The sequence below is a fragment of the Schistocerca gregaria genome, chromosome 11 (assembly GCF_023897955.1).
Source record: "Schistocerca gregaria isolate iqSchGreg1 chromosome 11, iqSchGreg1.2, whole genome shotgun sequence".
NCBI classification, from domain to species: domain Eukaryota; kingdom Metazoa; phylum Arthropoda; class Insecta; order Orthoptera; family Acrididae; genus Schistocerca; species Schistocerca gregaria.
Window position 1 is genome coordinate 148095239 of NC_064930.1, and position 16381 is coordinate 148111619.

Genomic DNA, 16381 nt, shown 5'->3' on the forward strand with positions numbered 1-16381 from the left:
CAATCTCGGCGAGGCTCGGAACCCGGCATTGAATGTAATTAAGAAGACTCTCGGCAAGAAGTACGAACTGGCGACCGGGGCAGACGCAGTGAGCATATCGATGCTACGGCAGATTCTGACGCCCACGTCTTCGCTACTGCCAGCACGCTGTCTATGGACGGCGAAGAGAATGTCTCGCATGGGGAGGGGATTAAATCGGCTGCCCCCCCCCCCCCCCCCTCAGGAGCTCAGACGATGGTGACATGTCTGACATGTCTGATTGCCAAAATATTGCGCGCGTCGGGCACAATGAACCGGCAGTATACCCGTGGACTGTTCGAGCAACAAATATGCCGGGAGAAACGGAAGAATCCCACATTATTTTGTTGACATATCCTTCTGCAGTTACTCTGTGATGACACTTTCCCATACACCACAGCGTCATCAGCACATAGCCGCACTGAGTGAGGTGGCGCAGTGGCCAGTGTACTGGGCTCGCATTCGTAGGACGGTGGTCAAACCGGTGTCCGGCCATCCTGATCTAGGTTTTCTGTGATTTACTTAATTAGCTTCAGGAAAATGTCAGAATGGTTCCTTGGAAAGGGCCGGGGGACTTCCTTCCCTAATCTGATGGGACCGGTCGCTTTCCTAATCAGACGGGGCTGATGACCTGCTGTCCACCCCGTCTGCCAGGTCATTTCTGTACGTAGAGAACAGCGCTCCTACCACACTTGCCTGGGGGCGCTCCTCGTGATACCCATGTGCTTCACACACTGTGTTCCATTACTTAAGAAGTCCTTGAGCCACATGTACATCTATGGCCTTGTTGTGTGTGTTTGGTCCTTCGTGATTATGATCGTGATATTTGGTTTGTGAGGCCCTCAACTGCGTGGTCATCAGCGTTCGTACAAAGTTCCAGTTTTTTCACAGTCCAATTTTCTTCACAGTCCAATCTAACCGCTGTCATGATGGCGAGGATGATGATGAAATGACGACGACACACACCCAGTCTGCGGGCAGAGAAAATCCCCAACCCGGCCAGGAATCTAACCTGCAGCCCTGTGATCCTTAGTTATAGGATTGGGGCACTGTCAAACACTTAATGGAAATATAAGAATATGGAATCTATCTGTTGCCTATCATCCACGGTTTGTAAGACACTGTATGTGAAAAGGACAAACTTAGTTTGGCACGAGTGCTTTGCTAGTTTGTGCACAGAATCTTTTCTGTCTGAGGGAAGTTCATTACATACAAACTCGTGGTTCGTACACAAGCGCTCACGAGCGAGGCGACGAGGATTTACTCGCAGCGGAAGGTAAATCGAAGCGATGCAATGAACAGCTTATAATAAAAACTACATGTATGACAAGTGTACGTTTAATGAATTTCTTGTTTCATCTCCATAATATTTTCATCTTAAAATTTTCTGGCCGACTCGCTAGAAAATATCGCAGTATCAGAAAAAAGCTGTCGTACTTTTTTTTTCATCCGAGAGCATGTGGCTGAAGAAAAGTTTTCTTCACTATAATTGCAATCAATTTGTGAACTTGTAATTTCAGTGAGTACTTCTTAAGATCTGACAGGCAAGTAACATTTTGTATACTTCTCTTTGGCACTGAATGCAACACACAGAACCACCAGTATTTCTTTCAGCTACAATCGGACAATGAAAATAATGTTAATAACCATTGTTTTCTTGGATATATACCATACCTGTTGCTCTTACCTTGTTAAAAGAATAATGATTTTCTTGAAACTAAAGTCAAGGGAGGAAAAGAAAAAGGGCAGAGAGCCCTGAATGTTGGTGGGCAGTTGCTCCAGTATATTCATATTTTTGGATGAGGCAAAAGAATACATTTTTCAAAATACATTTTCCATTTTCAAAATTTATTTTGCATTCCAGTTTCCTTTTTTTAATGCAACATGCGGCAATATTTCTGATCTGTCCATAACTGGGCATGTTTTACCTTGATGCAAAATACTGATCAGTTAATTTAAGACTGTGTGAGGTGAAAAAAGAAAAAAAAGTAGTCACTCATTTTTGGTGGCTTTAAGAGTGAACAAATAAAACTGAAAGGACATCTGACAACATTTACTTTGGCACCTCATTCCTTTGAACTAGAGTTACACAAATTCCTAATAAAATTAGACGACGACTGGCTTGAAATTATTCCAGCTGTAACTATCGCAGCTTATTCTTGTGGTCTGTCGAGTAGGAAGTTGTCCCGTATGTTAATGTCGTCGTCATAGCGCTGTGGCAAACGGCACTTGACAGCTGACGAGTCTTACAGTCTCCATGAACACAGTGGAAAATCGCAGTCTCAGTGCGCTGTATGTCGGTCCGTGACTGCTGCTCCGTTGCACCTCGTGGCTGTGACTACACGAGAAGGTGGTGCTGACCTTATCGGAAAGTTTCGAGGCTGAGGTGATCGGCTCTACTGACAACATATAATGGCGTGTACTAGTCTTCTCACATTGATCATTATTATAATTACTTCTAGGTTAAAGAGTAAATGTCTAGTTGCTCACTCTGATTGAAAGTATCTCGGCACCCATTAGAGGTTATTGTTGCGTGTCCACCCTTTATCTGTGAAAGCTTGAACACTGCTGAAGGCAGCTTCAATGAAATGTCTGGATGTCTGTTGAGAAATGGGCAGACGTAAGAGGTGTAATAAAAAAGTAACAGGAATTTGTTTTTCTTTAAGAATCTTTACTTATTCATCATTGTCAACTTTATGCCCTTCAAAGTAATCACCCTGAGATTCATTACTATTGTGCCAACACTTTTTCCAATCTTGGAAGCATTTCTAGAATGCACCTTTTGTTATGGTGTTCACCTTCAATGATTCTGCTTTTATCCCATCAGTGGAGATGAAAATGATGTCCTTTCACAGTTCTCTGCAGCCTCGGGAATAGAAAGAAGCCACGTCCGACAAAGAATTGGCTGAGGCAATATGACGCTTTTGTTTTATCCCAAAAAATCACGATGGATCATTGAGATGTGAGCGGAAGCGTTACCGTGGAGCAATTTCCACGAGTGGGCCGGCCGCTATGGTCCAGTGGTTCTAGACGCTTCAGTCGGGAACTGCGCGACCACTACGGTCGCAGGTTTGAATCCTGCCTCGGGCATGGATGTGTGTGAGGTCCTTAGGTTAGTTAGGTTTAAGTAGTTCTAAGTTCTAGGGGGACCTCAGATGTTAAGTCCTATAGTGCTCAGAGCCATTTCAACCAATTTCCACGAGTGGTTTTGCCACAGTCCTGGTGGTTTTCTTCGGATTGCTTCACCCAAAAAGCACAGAACTTCCAGATAGAATTCCTTATTGACTGTATGAGAAGAACCTTCACAGGTGATCGAACGTCTCGAATTTTAAATGTGACTGTATGCTTTCCCGGCGTATACAGTGTCGAATTTTTTCCAGCCTTGGCTCTTCAGGAGTTTCCATTGGGAACGATTGCACCTTGGTTTGATGTCATACCTATGTACACTTGTTTTGTCACCTGTTGTAATTTTCTTTAGAAGTTATGTGTCATTGTCAACTTAATTCGACAATTTCTGAGTGAGGTCTATGCGACTTTGATTTTGATCAAAATTCAACAGTTTTGGAACTAACTTTGCTGCTATACATTTCATGCCTGAAACGTCCGAAAAAATTTCTTGGCACGAGCTAAAGGATATGCCGACATCAGCAACCTCTCTAATGGTGGTTCAGCAATTTTCCAGAACAGTTTTGTTTAGTAATTTTACACTGTCTTTAGTAATTGATGTGCTGGGACGTCCAGGGGAGGCATCTTCACCGTCTTCCTGACCCTCTTTGAAATGTTTATACCAGTCGTAAACTTTCGTCTTACTCGTAGTATAAGGGGCATTCAAATGAAACCTGGTCACTAGTGTAAAGTAATGTAATGATTTTATTGTTAGTTCAGAAATGTATTTACACACACACACACACACACACACACACACACACACACACACACACACACACACACACACACACAAAATGGTCACCAAAACTGTTGGCACATTTATCACACTAACCGGTCGATTCCGTCCTTGAAGAAGCTAATAGGCTGCTGTTGAATCCAGGCCTGGACACAGTGATACACTTTGTCGTCCGTTGCGAATCGATGTCTGCGAATAGCTCGTTTTAGAGGTCCTGACACAAGAGTCACACGGTGAAAGGTTGGGAATGTACGTTGGATGTTCCAGCAGTTTCCCACCGAAACTGCTGCAATGTTGTCTTCATCACATTTGTTGTGTGTGGGTGGACCTTATCGTGCAGGAGGATAACGCCATTGGACAATTCGCCTAGGAATTTTGACTCGATGGCTCGTCTAACGTTCTGTAAAGTGGCTTGATAACATTGGGTATTGATGGCGGTTCCCCGTTCCAGGAAACTTGACAGGCAGTGGCCTCTTGTGGTAAAAAAAGGACGACATGGACACCTTACCAGAAACTGGTGTGCACGGCCTTTGATTTCTTTGGAGGTGGTGAAGCTGCATGTTTCCACTGCTTGCTCTAACCCTTTGCTTTCTGGTTCAAAATGGTGACACCATGTTTTGTCACCTGTGACAATACTCGATAAAAGGCCGTATTCGTCCTCACAATAATGATGCAGATGACTCAAAGACAGCGCCATTAGAGTACTGTGCCGTTTGGCGGTCAGTTGGTGGGGAAACCACTGCGCACAAGTTTTTCGAAAGTTCACGTGTTGATGCATTATGGTGTGGGCGGTACCCACGCTAATACCCAATAACTGATGGATCTCATCCACGATGATTCTGCGGTTGTCCAAGACTAAAGCACGCACTTCTGCAACCATTTCTGGTTAGATGACACGATGAGTCTGTCTAGAACGAGCACCGTGTTTCAGTGATTCGTGCCTCTCGAGGAACCATTTGCGCCATTCCACAACACTCGAATGACACAGCCTTCATCTGTCGATACATTTCACCTCCCTCCGCCACCAAAAATCGAATCGCTCCTCTTTGCTCCTGCATGTTCGGTAGTGGACGATGACCTGTGTGACCGCCTTCTCTTCAGTATGAAACCACACTGGCACTATTCAGCATCAAACGGTGCCCATGCATCAGTCTCTCTACCAATAGATGGCGCCAATGCACATGCAGTTACGTGGTGCCACCTTACGTGTAAGGCAAAGGTAGATACACTGACCAGGTTTCATTTGAACGAACCTTATCGATTTGCCAGTAGCAACAATCAACATTTCAAATTTGGTGCTGCACTTGATTCCTATTTCAAGCAAAATTTAATGTAAATTCTTTGACCCATATTACTCAAAAGTAAAAATGTACCAAACATTCAAAACCATTTATATCGGTTTTGACTTCAACAATAAACTAAATATTTGAAACAATTGAAAATTCGAACATACATCAGGAACATGTGTACCAACAGAATGGAATAAATTTAAAAAAAAAAAAAAAAAAAAAAAGAAAAGAAAAAAAAAAACAAGGACGTATAAAATCCATGACCTAACCTGTGCATTGTTTAGTGTTTTTAGCGTTCAAACTGACATTCGGTACTACGTCGTCATTGAACCTTCACAACTGACTCGAATTTTGTAAATTCAAAGACACACAACCCGTGCTCGTTGCATTATACACCACATTCTGATATGCCTGCCACCTAGCGGTGCATCCTGCAACTGCATTCTGTCGTGTATTACGAAATGTAACTTAGAGAAATGCTCTATCTACTGATACGTGCCCTTTCTCTGTCTGTCTCATTTTTTTTTTGCAGTCATTTTCTGAAACCTTGCAGGTACTTGTTATTCAGCTGCCCAGTGGAACAGAAACGTTAAAGATAAGAAAAGACTGCCTGTCGTCAAATAGCAACGGTTTGAATTTGTCGTGTATTGGAAATTTAAGTGTCTTCCCCCTGTGGCCCGTCATTAGCATTGGTGTATAATAAAAGGGCGATTCAAATGAAAACATAGAAGTTCTGTAATATCGTTCTTATAATGACGAACAAAAAACTTCCACGTCCACGACATTGGACGCACGTATTCCACCCCATCGGGAGCGCATAGATACCACGAGGAAAGAATTCTTTGGGTCACGTGTGTACCCAGCCTTGCACCGAAGTTTTCACTTCTTTGTCACTGCCGAAATGCCTGCCTCCTGTTGCTGCTTTGACTGCACCGAAAGGCGTAAGGAGTAAGGTCTGACGAATGAGTAGGATGTACCAAATGTTCAAATTTAATTTCCAAAATAGTCTCGACTGTTTTAAGGGCTGTATACTGTCGGATGTTGTCGTGTCGTAACAGTACTCCTGAAGTTGGGAGTCCTCGTCGTTTACTCCAGATTTCGGGGCGAAGTTGAGTTTTCAGTGTGCCCGAATAAAAAGTATTGATTACCGTGACTCCCCTATCTGTGCAAAATTACTCCATTTGCATCCCAGAAGAGAACTAACACGATTTTTCCGGCAGTGAGCTGTGGTGCCATTCCTCGCTCGACCTTTTCATTTCTGGTTCGTGGCAGTGGACCAGAGTCCCATCGCCCGTAACAGTTTCTCCCAGAAATGCATCACCTGCGACTAGGAAACGGTGCAGAAGTCCTTCGCCGGTGTTGGTGAGACTGTCTTTCAACTCGACAGTCGACTGACGTGGCACACCTCGTTGCAGTGCAGTACATTGTGAACAATATTCTACGCAGTATACTAGTACTAGTCTTCAGACTTGAGACTATTTCGTTCAGAGTTATGCATTGTTCTGCTGTAAAAGCTCCTTCACTAACACCGTAATCTCGTTCGTCATTACGCGATCAGCCTTCCGCAGTCTCCACAGAAATTGCACCGTTTTTAAACTTCCTCCGTCACTCGTACACCTGTTGGAATGACAAACGAGAATCGCCGTACTGCACTGTCCTTCTGTGATGAATTTCGATTGCTTCGATTTCTTTTCTACACATTTATTTATTTATCGTATGGCAACACACGCAAAAAAAGAAACAGACAAATCACTAATATAACAAACGTTAATAATTGCAAACAAACATTACTAATATAACAAAGTTTAAGGATTACAAACAAACATCAAGTCTATTAATATAATCCATCGACTCTGGAGATGCGAGCAGGAAGTCGTCGGGGCTCCCATTATAGGCTCTTCTGGAACACTCTTCAACAGTGTGGCTGACGGTCTTTCTTTCTCCGCAGTCACACTGAGGGGATAGTATTTTACCCCATTTATGCAGGGAGTAAGCGCATCTGCCGTGACGAGTTCTAATCCTATTTAGAGTGGACCATGTTTGGCATGGTAGGTCAAAACCAGGTGGTTTTTGTATGATGCCAGGCATGTTATGATTTTACCATGCATTCCATTTTTCAGACCGTGCGTTTGTGATACTGAAACGTTCTTGTACACAGTTCCTTGCTGTTCTTGTTGGCGGGTTCCTAGATCGAAGCCTATTAGTGTTTGCGGCCTCAATGTCTAGGTGGATTGGCACGCTTCGATTTCCCGCGATGTTTTTGTATTCACGTACAAGGGCGTCAGTACGTCACAGCTGTGGCGGCGGGATGTGGCTTAATATTCGGAGCCGTTGCGTCGGAGTGGGTTTAATCACTCCAGAAATCATCCTTAGAGTGTTACGCAACTGGACATCCACCTTTTTTACATGTAGGCTGTTTAGCCAAATCGGAGCACAGTATTCGGCAGCCGAGAATACAATTGCTAAAGCAGAGGTGCTGAGAGTGGAGGCCGTTGCTCCCCAGATAGTACCACAGAGCTTTTGAATAATGATGTTTCTTGTCTTTAACTTTTCGGCAGTCTTTGTTACATGCTCTTTAAAAGATAGTGTTCTGTCCAGTGTCATGCTCAATTACTTCGGAGTTTTATTATGCCTGAAAACGGTGTTTTCAAATTGAATGTTGAGGTCCTTTCCTGTGAGTTTGTTGTTGAGGCTAACCTCTGTTTTGGAAGCATTTGGTTGAAGTGTCCACTTACAGGAAATATTCACACATTATCTTCAGGTCTTTCATTAGGATATCCTCAGATGCTTCAATGGTGCTACATCTTGTAGCGAGGGCCCGATCGTCAGCATACCCGAACTTTCTCGATTGAGTTTCCGGCAGGCCTGCAATATAGAGGCTTACTGAAAATGTCTTACAATCAGGAGATCCTCAGATTATCTGACTGCCAGTATGTGCTAGTTCATTTAGCGTTACCCAGGGTGCACGTGTAGTGTTATACTACGGACGCGAACTAGCTTTACACCCCCTTAAAATGCATCACTGATTGCTGTTTAATAGCAGTGCATGTTGACATCGAATGGACGTCTTGTTGAAGACACTTCTGCCTTCTCCAGGGTCATAGCGTGACTCTGAAACCTGTCAGTAATTTTCTGAACGTGGAACACTACTGCCACCTACTGACTCTGTCACACAACTTTCCGAAATTTTATGGAACTTTCAAAGTTTTCACTCTTGTATTGTCTTTAATTTTTCGTATTCATTTCTGCAGGAGGGACGCCTTGTCAGATACATCAGTCCTTATTTATTTATTTATTTGTTTATTTATTTATTGTTCGTCTTACTCTTCCATCTTCCATGCTCTTCAGTCATGTTGCCTGCAATCTGCTTTCCATCCTTACATTAAGAAGGTCGAGAAATGTAGCCGGCGGAGTTATCCCGGCCACAGGGGCGGTGTGTATGAGCCTCTCTCCGACGGCAGTGTGAGGAGTGAGGCGGATGGAAGCATAATGTTGTGTTTTGCAGGTGTAAATTTACCGGAACAGTGGAAGAAGTCACTTACTTTTTGTAACCGCGCCTTTCGTTTGGCGGCGTGGCGGTTGTCGTCGGCTCGAGAGACGTTTGCGCCTGCAGGACTGTGGTTTGTGTCTGGTCACACCACAAGGCTTAGTGCAAATTTTCTGGAAGAGTTGTAAGACCTTGGGCCTGCTGCTGTTTCTACCAGTAAAACTGTGAGTATCATTGACACATTTTCTCTTTAACTGCAAACGTTGTAAAGACTAGAGGGTTAATTCCAGTCTTACAGCAATATGAAAAAAGAGGAAAAAAGGGGTATTGTCCTCCTGTGTGTGTGTGTGTGTGTGTGTGTGTGTGTGTGTGTGTGTGTGTACCAGATGTCTCAATAAAACATGCGAAAAATAATACATAGTGTTTATATTTAACATCATACCCAGGAGAGAGAGTTACAGATGTGCTGAGTTAATTTTAGCAGCTGAGTTAATTTTAGCTGACATAGTGCCGTGATTTGCACGGATTATTTCTAAACAAGAACTGACTCTGCCTCTAGGTAGTGTACAACTTGGGACATTTTTTGTACTTGACTGTGAAATACATTTTGTTTGTATGGCTACTAGTCAGATTAATTTTGCTTTAATTTAATACATTGCTATGTGTTTCAGGCATGTTCCACGCATAATCAAGTCTTCCATTGCATGCACACAAATATACTGTCATTGGCAAAGCTAAAATTTTGTTTCTGCTCCCTGAACTGAACTTATTGTTCTGAATTCCTCCTTGGTTTCCTTTACAGCATGCTCAGTATACAGACTGAATAACATAGGTATAAGCTACAATTCTGTCTCACTCCCTTCTCAACCACAGCTTTCCTTTCATGTACTTTGGCTTTTGTATTTGTAGTCAAGTTTCTGTACAAAATATCCTGTGGATTGTTATTCTGAGTGACTGGGACATTCAAATAGCATTTTCAGTCAACAATATCACACAATATCTGTTGTTTTGCTGTAATTGAATCGTTAACTTTCTCAACATTCAGTCACTTAATCGATAATGCTCCCATCGGTTGAAGCTCTGTTGATATCACCAACTAGGAGTAACACAAATCTATACGTATGTTGTAGGAGAGTTAGCCAAATTTACAAGGGTTTTCTGTATTCTGTCGGCAAACGGTTTAGCTGTTTAATGATGGAAAATGCACTTAAAGCTTTTAAGTAGCAGCAGAAAGGAATTTTATGATTGCTGGTAGTAGAAACATTCCAAATGTTGATGCAATTATGCTCCATCGATTTGGAGCGCAATATGTGCAACAATCATTACTTTCCCCTGCTTCCTGAAACGACATTAAACTTGTTCAGTACTATAGAATTGTGGGATGTTTTGCAAATAGGTCCATAACTGATATCTGGATTGTCGATTATCAGATTCCTGTAAAATACACTTTCAGAAACTGTTACTACAGTCACAAACTATGACCCAAAGCGCAATAAAATTCTCGTCGAATCTAGTGCCTATTTCCTCATATACGGTATAGTCGGCAGGGAGCAGACAATTTGCATTGGCTCTGTGGTGGAATGGCTAACGTGTCTGACTGCGGGTCAGTAGATTGAAGAAACATGTTATGAGCATAAAATGACTCGTAGAATTTCAGATGATTTCCACAAAACAGACAGACAACCTATTCCCGAGACTGCAGAGTGATTCTGTTTGTCACAGTACATGAATAATGAATTCAAATGAATTTGTCACTGGCTGCAGAAGTCTAGACAATTAAAATGCAAATTTGGTAATGAACATTCACGTCGGACTCACCCCCTATGCCTTAGCTGTAACACACAGTATTTCTTCTACACCACCAACATCTAGACAAATAGTTTCAGCTTATTGCATATACAGTGTTAATGTACACACATTAGGTAGTATTTTATGCTGAGCTATTTTGCATGCATGATATTGTAGTCTTGTAACTTGCTTTTACTTAGTTTCTGCATGTTAGATTGTGCCTTGTAGTAGTTTTTTCACTATGTATGCAGATGGTTAATTTTTACCTTATCATTGTGTACTAATTTATAAAGTTTGTTTATATGTAATACATTTATTTTACTCATATGTATTAGCTAATTGTATTACTATTCATTTTTCAGTGAAAATGTCCTCATTGCTGTTACTAAGGTGACTGTTGTGACTGTTAAAAATTTGCACCCAACCAAGACTAAGTATTGGGTTTCCTACTTATGGCGAGCAGTCAGCTCAACTGTCAGGCTGTCGCAGGATGCCTCTGACTATTACTCAAGTTTCCATTGTTTCTTATATCTATGTCTTCATTTTGGATCACAACAATCGCAGGGCAAATGGGAATATCATCATTGCTGCTCAGCACATAGAGGAGATGTCGAATGGTAGACGGCCGCTTTGAGAGAGGAAAAAAAAAGGCTTAATACACAATGTTTCAAAAAGGATGACCTGATTTCAAAACTCCTTATTTGCCTGTGAAAACATACCACAATCATGGTATGATTGCAAGATACCCACAAAATCTTAAATTTTAGCTATGCTGTGACAAATGATCTGTGCGTCCACCAGAATGACATCTAGATTGATCATAAACTTTATACAATGTATCTGCTTTTGCACAACTTATGGCAGCTGTTATTTCGTTCTTCACTTGTTCTGTATTCTGAGGTAATGGGGAAATGAACACACTTGCCTTCACGTAGCCCGGCGAGGAAAAAAAAATCTCATGGGGTAATGTGTGGCTGTCTGAAGGCCAAGCAGGCAGAGCAGTGTGTCGGGGCCTCGTCCGCCATATCCGGCGTCTCGTCGAGAAACTTACGTATGTCGTGCTGGTGTCGTGGAGATCGATGAAGTCATCGGAGTCCTTCTGAAGTTGAGGAAAAAGCCTGTTCTGCAGCATTTGAAGGTAGTTTCATCTAAAAAGAAGGGACTGTACATTTTTTCACAAGAAGTGTTCACTTTAGGCTTATTGAGTCCTCATATGCCCACATTGTCGGTTTACTCTACTGCTAAAACGAAATTTTGTTCTATCTCTGAAAATAATCTGTCTTGAGCAGAGCATTGATAATGTCAGCCCGTTTACTTTTTGACTGACCCGAAGAGCTTGTACTGCCTATAGTCTGTATGGTTTAAAGACAAAATGAAGCATAACACTCATCAGACAGATGGTCAAGGCACTGCCAGTTCTCTGCAGTGAGTAGACTTTTGTGGACTTCGCTCAGACGTTTGCCAGATTCTTTCCGCCGTGTTCTCAGAACTGTGAGGTCGGACTGGAGCCTTACCTTTGCACGGAATCCTGTCTCGTCAAATCGACGGTGAATTTTTTGGGTGTGGGCGGATCTGTGCCGAAACGTCGATGAAAAACAAGGCAGCCGAAATCACTCACTTGCCGTTTGCAGACTGCTGCACGCAAAACACCTTCCGTTGAGTGGATGTAATATTTCTTCTGACTGACTGCAAACTGAGAAGGTGCATCGACTGATGTCTAATGATGATTTTCTTTAACTGTAGGCCATGCCCACTCAAACAACAATCATTTTTGCCAGAATGTCCCATGTTGTGTAATTATTCCTGCCCAAAATGGGTCATTCTTTTTGAAACACCTTGCACTCCAAGCTATGGAACTGTCTTCCCTCTCCCCCACACACTCCCTCTCCCCCACACACTCCCTCTCCCCCACACACTCCCTCTCCCCCACACACTCCCTCTCCCCCACACACTCCCTCTCCCCCACACACTCCCTCTCCCCCACACACTCCCTCTCCCCCACACACTCCCTCTCCCCCACACACTGCCTCTCCCCCACACACTGCCTCTCCCCCACACACTGCCTCTCCCCCACACACTGCCTCTCCCCCACACACTGCCTCTCCCCCACACACTGCCTCTCCCCCACACACTGCCTCTCCCCCACACACTGCCTCTCCCCCACACACTGCCTCTCCCCCACACACTGCCTCTCCCCCACACACTGCCTCTCCCCCACACACTGCCTCTCCCCCACACACTGCCTCTCCCCCACACACTGCCTCTCCCCCACACACTCCCTCTCCCCCACACACTCCCTCTCCCCCCCACACTCCCTCTCCCCCCCACACTCCCTCTCCCCCCCACACTGCCTCTCTCCCCCACACTGTAATTCACTGGTGTGGCTAGTGGGAGTATGGAAGGGGAATGGTGTGGGAAGGGATAGGGATAACAGAAGAAGGGTGGGGTAATGTATGAGCATGCAGGGATGCGGTAGGGTCAGGATAAGGCTGCTAGCTGCAGCATCTGAAGATTGGGCTGGGGGAGGGGGGCAAAGGGTAGGGGAGAAAAGCAGAGAAGGGGGAAGGAGTACGTTGGGTTGTTGATGGGATGGAAGGCGTGTGTAGGGCTGGAGTGGGAACAGAGAAGGATTGGTGGTGGGTAAGGACTGCCAAAAGTTGGGAGAGGGAGGTGGTTACAGGACTGAGGTAAGAATCCAGATGTCACATGTCACAGGGTCTGAAGCAGTCTTCAAAGCTGAGCACGTCATGTCTGGGAGTGTGCTCGGCACCTGTGTGGTCCACATGTGAAAGGGCAGTGTGATCTACAGTCTTACCCACAGTGGCTGTACCGCATTCTACGTGGGCGTGAGCACGGGCAAGGTGTCTGTTCTGTACTTTTTGTCAGAGAGAGAGACTGCACCGTCCAGATTATTTTTGATTATAAAGCTTTACTCACCCCAAAGTTTAATACAATTCGTTCCCACTTATTCTGAACTCGATAAACCAAACTCGTTGTCAAGTCTATTGAGAAAACCTCAGCAAGTTGAAGAAACTGTGTGTGTTTTGGTGCACTGGAGGAATCGAAGCGATTGCCTCGGTAGACTGTCCCACGACACGCTATAATTCTAAGTGGTGAAGTGTGTAATACTGTTTTGTCAGTTGTTCAGATAATTATTTAATCATTCTTCATGATACTTATTTGTTTGCCTCACAGTGCGTAACTTAAAACAGTACGTGAATCAGTTGTAAAAATGATGTCAAAGGAGCACAACTGGTATGCCTTCTGCAGAAAAGTAACTGGTTTCTGAAGAAGAAAAAGAATGAAAGAATGGAAGTAGTGTAAGTTTCGGGATTCAGTTATCTGCAATGTTGACATTCTCTAAACTTACAAAGATGAGGATTTTTGTAAACCTGTCACAAAGAGGGATGAAGTGCACCCGTGTCTTGCAGAATGCTAACGGAGATGGTGTGGCGTGGTGCAGAGGACAAAACATACCTGTCCCTGTTTGGGCACTGAAGGGTTTACAGCCAGTGAGGGGCGGTTCATTAACTTGGTAAACAGATGTAACTTCGTTTTTTAAATGATTTGTGGGAAAAATGAGAGCACTGATGACAGTTCATTCAGTGTGAAAAATAGATGAAACTGAAGGGGGGGGGGGGGGGGGGAGAACTGGTACAGTGTAAAACTTACTATAATCACCATTCCTGTTCACCGAGTGGCGGCAGGAGAAAACGCACATAAAGGTTGAAGAAATGCCTGAGCTTTCAGAGCCAGTGGCTCCTCCTTTGGGCAGAAGGGTTGAAGGGGGAGGGAGAGAGATGAAGAAAAAGCACTGGCAAAATCAAGTCTGTCTTTCTTATCCCGTCCAGTAAGTCTTCCCTGACGCGGAGTTCTGGGTGACTTTTGTGTAAACCTGATTATTTCCTGAATCTTACCAGCCTGTTCCCTTAATCCCCCTTACTTTGCCTTCAACCCTTCTGTCCAGAGGAGGCGCTACTGGCTCCAAAAGTGTGCATGTTTCTCTAACATTTATGTTTTTTCTCCTGCTACCACTTGGTAAGTAGATTTTTTTAAAAAAATCTGTGCTGTTCTATTAAAAACCCTCTTCCAAGCTAGAGGTGTGTGTGTGTGTGTGTGTGTGTGTGTGTGTGTGTGTGTGTGTGTGTGTGTGTGTGTTGTCAAAGTCACGACACGGTCTGCCCCTGTGCCGCAGGTTGTTCGCAGCCATGATGCGGCGGCGGGTGTCGTGCCCGCAGGTGACGCAGCAGCTGTGGGATGCCATCGCCACGATCCGCGCCCAGCGCCAGGTGCCCAACATGGACCGCATTTCGCGGTACATGTCGCGCGTCCACCAGATCAACGAAGGTGAGTGCACTCTTTCCGTACCGCAGAGACCGCCTGCTTGTGCCGCATTCCGCACTGAAACAGAATTCTGTTGCTGGGCTCACATAAATGTGTTTCAGCCTACCACTTGCATGAATATCAAGAGCTCAGGTGGAAAGCCAGTTTTAAGCAAAGGAGGGAATGCAGAAAGGTGGAAGGAGTATATAGAGGGTCACTACAAGGGCGATGTACTTGAGGACAATATTATGGAAATGGAAGTGGATGTGGATGAAGATGAAATTGGAAATAAGATACTGCGTGAAGAGTTTGACAGAGCACTGAAAGACCTGAGCCGAAACAAGGCCCCCGGAGTAGACAACATTCCATTAGAACTACTGACGGCCTTGGGAGAGCCAGTCCTGACAAAACATTACCAGCTGGGGAGCAAGTTGTATGAGACAGGCGAAATACCCGCAGACTTCAAGAAGAATATAATAATTCCAATCCCAAAGAAAGCAGGTGTTGACAGATGTGAAAATTACCGAACTATCAGTCTAATAAGTCACACCTGCAAAATACTAACACGAATTCTTTACAGACGAATGGAAAATCTGGTAGAAGCTAACCTCGGGGAAGATCAGTTTGGATTCCGTAGAAATGTTGCAACACGTGAGGCAATACTGACCCTATGACTTATCTTAGAAGAAAGAGTAAGGAAAGGAAAACCCACGTTTGTAGCATTTATGGACTTGGAGAAAGCTTTTGACAATGCTGACTGGAATACTCGCTTTCCAATTCTGAAGGTGGCAGGGGTAAAATACACGGAGTGAAAGGCTATTTACGATTTGTACAGAAACCAGATGGCAGTTAAAATAGTCGAGGGACACGAAAGGGAAGCAGTGGTTGGGAAGGGAGTGAGACAGGGTTGTAGCCTCTCTCCGATGTTATTCAATCTGTATATAGACCAAGCAGTAAAGGACACTAAAGAAAAATTCAGAGTAGGTATTAAAACCCACGGAGAAGAAATAAAAACTTTGAGGTTCGCCGATGACATTGTAATTCTGTCAGAGACAGCAATGGACTTCGAAGAGCAGTTGAACGGAATGGACAGTGTCTTGAAAGGAGGGTATAAGATGAACATCAACAAAAGCAAAACGAGGAAAATGCAATGTAGTGGAATTAAGTCGGGTGATGCTGAGGGAATTACATTAGGAAAAGAGACACTTAAAGTAGTAAAGGAGTTTTGCTTTTTGGGGAGCAAAATAACTATGATGGTCGAAGTAGAGAGGATATAAAATGTAGACTGGCAATGGCAAGGAAAGCATTTCTGAAGAAGAGAAATTTGTTTACATCAAGTATAGATTTAAGTGTCAGGAAGTCGTTTCTGAAAGTATTTGTATGGAGTGTAGCCATGTATGGAACTGAAACTTGGGCGATGAATAGTTTAGACAAGAAGATAATATCAGCGTTCAAAATGTGGTGCTACAGAAGAATGCTGAAGATTTGATGGGTAGATCACATAAATAATGAGGAGGTATTGAATAGGACTGCGGAGAAGAGAAGTTACTGGGAGACGAAGAGGCTTGCACA

General features: G+C 43.8%; 1 protein-coding gene across 4 annotated transcripts in view; it reads left to right on the forward strand.

Annotated features, from left to right (window-relative positions):
* Positions 1 to 16381, forward strand: part of LOC126294984 (zinc finger MYND domain-containing protein 11-like) — a 212027-nt gene that overhangs the window by 77377 nt on the left and 118269 nt on the right. For 3 of the 4 annotated variants that reach the window (XM_049987219.1, XM_049987217.1, XM_049987218.1), the window contains exon 3: positions 14682 to 14833. In XM_049987219.1, the coding sequence (XP_049843176.1) occupies positions 14682 to 14833 (152 nt within the window). Of the gene's footprint in view, positions 1 to 8722; positions 8923 to 14681; positions 14834 to 16381 lie in introns of those variants that run through there. The other variant, XM_049987220.1, reaches the window with a different exon arrangement.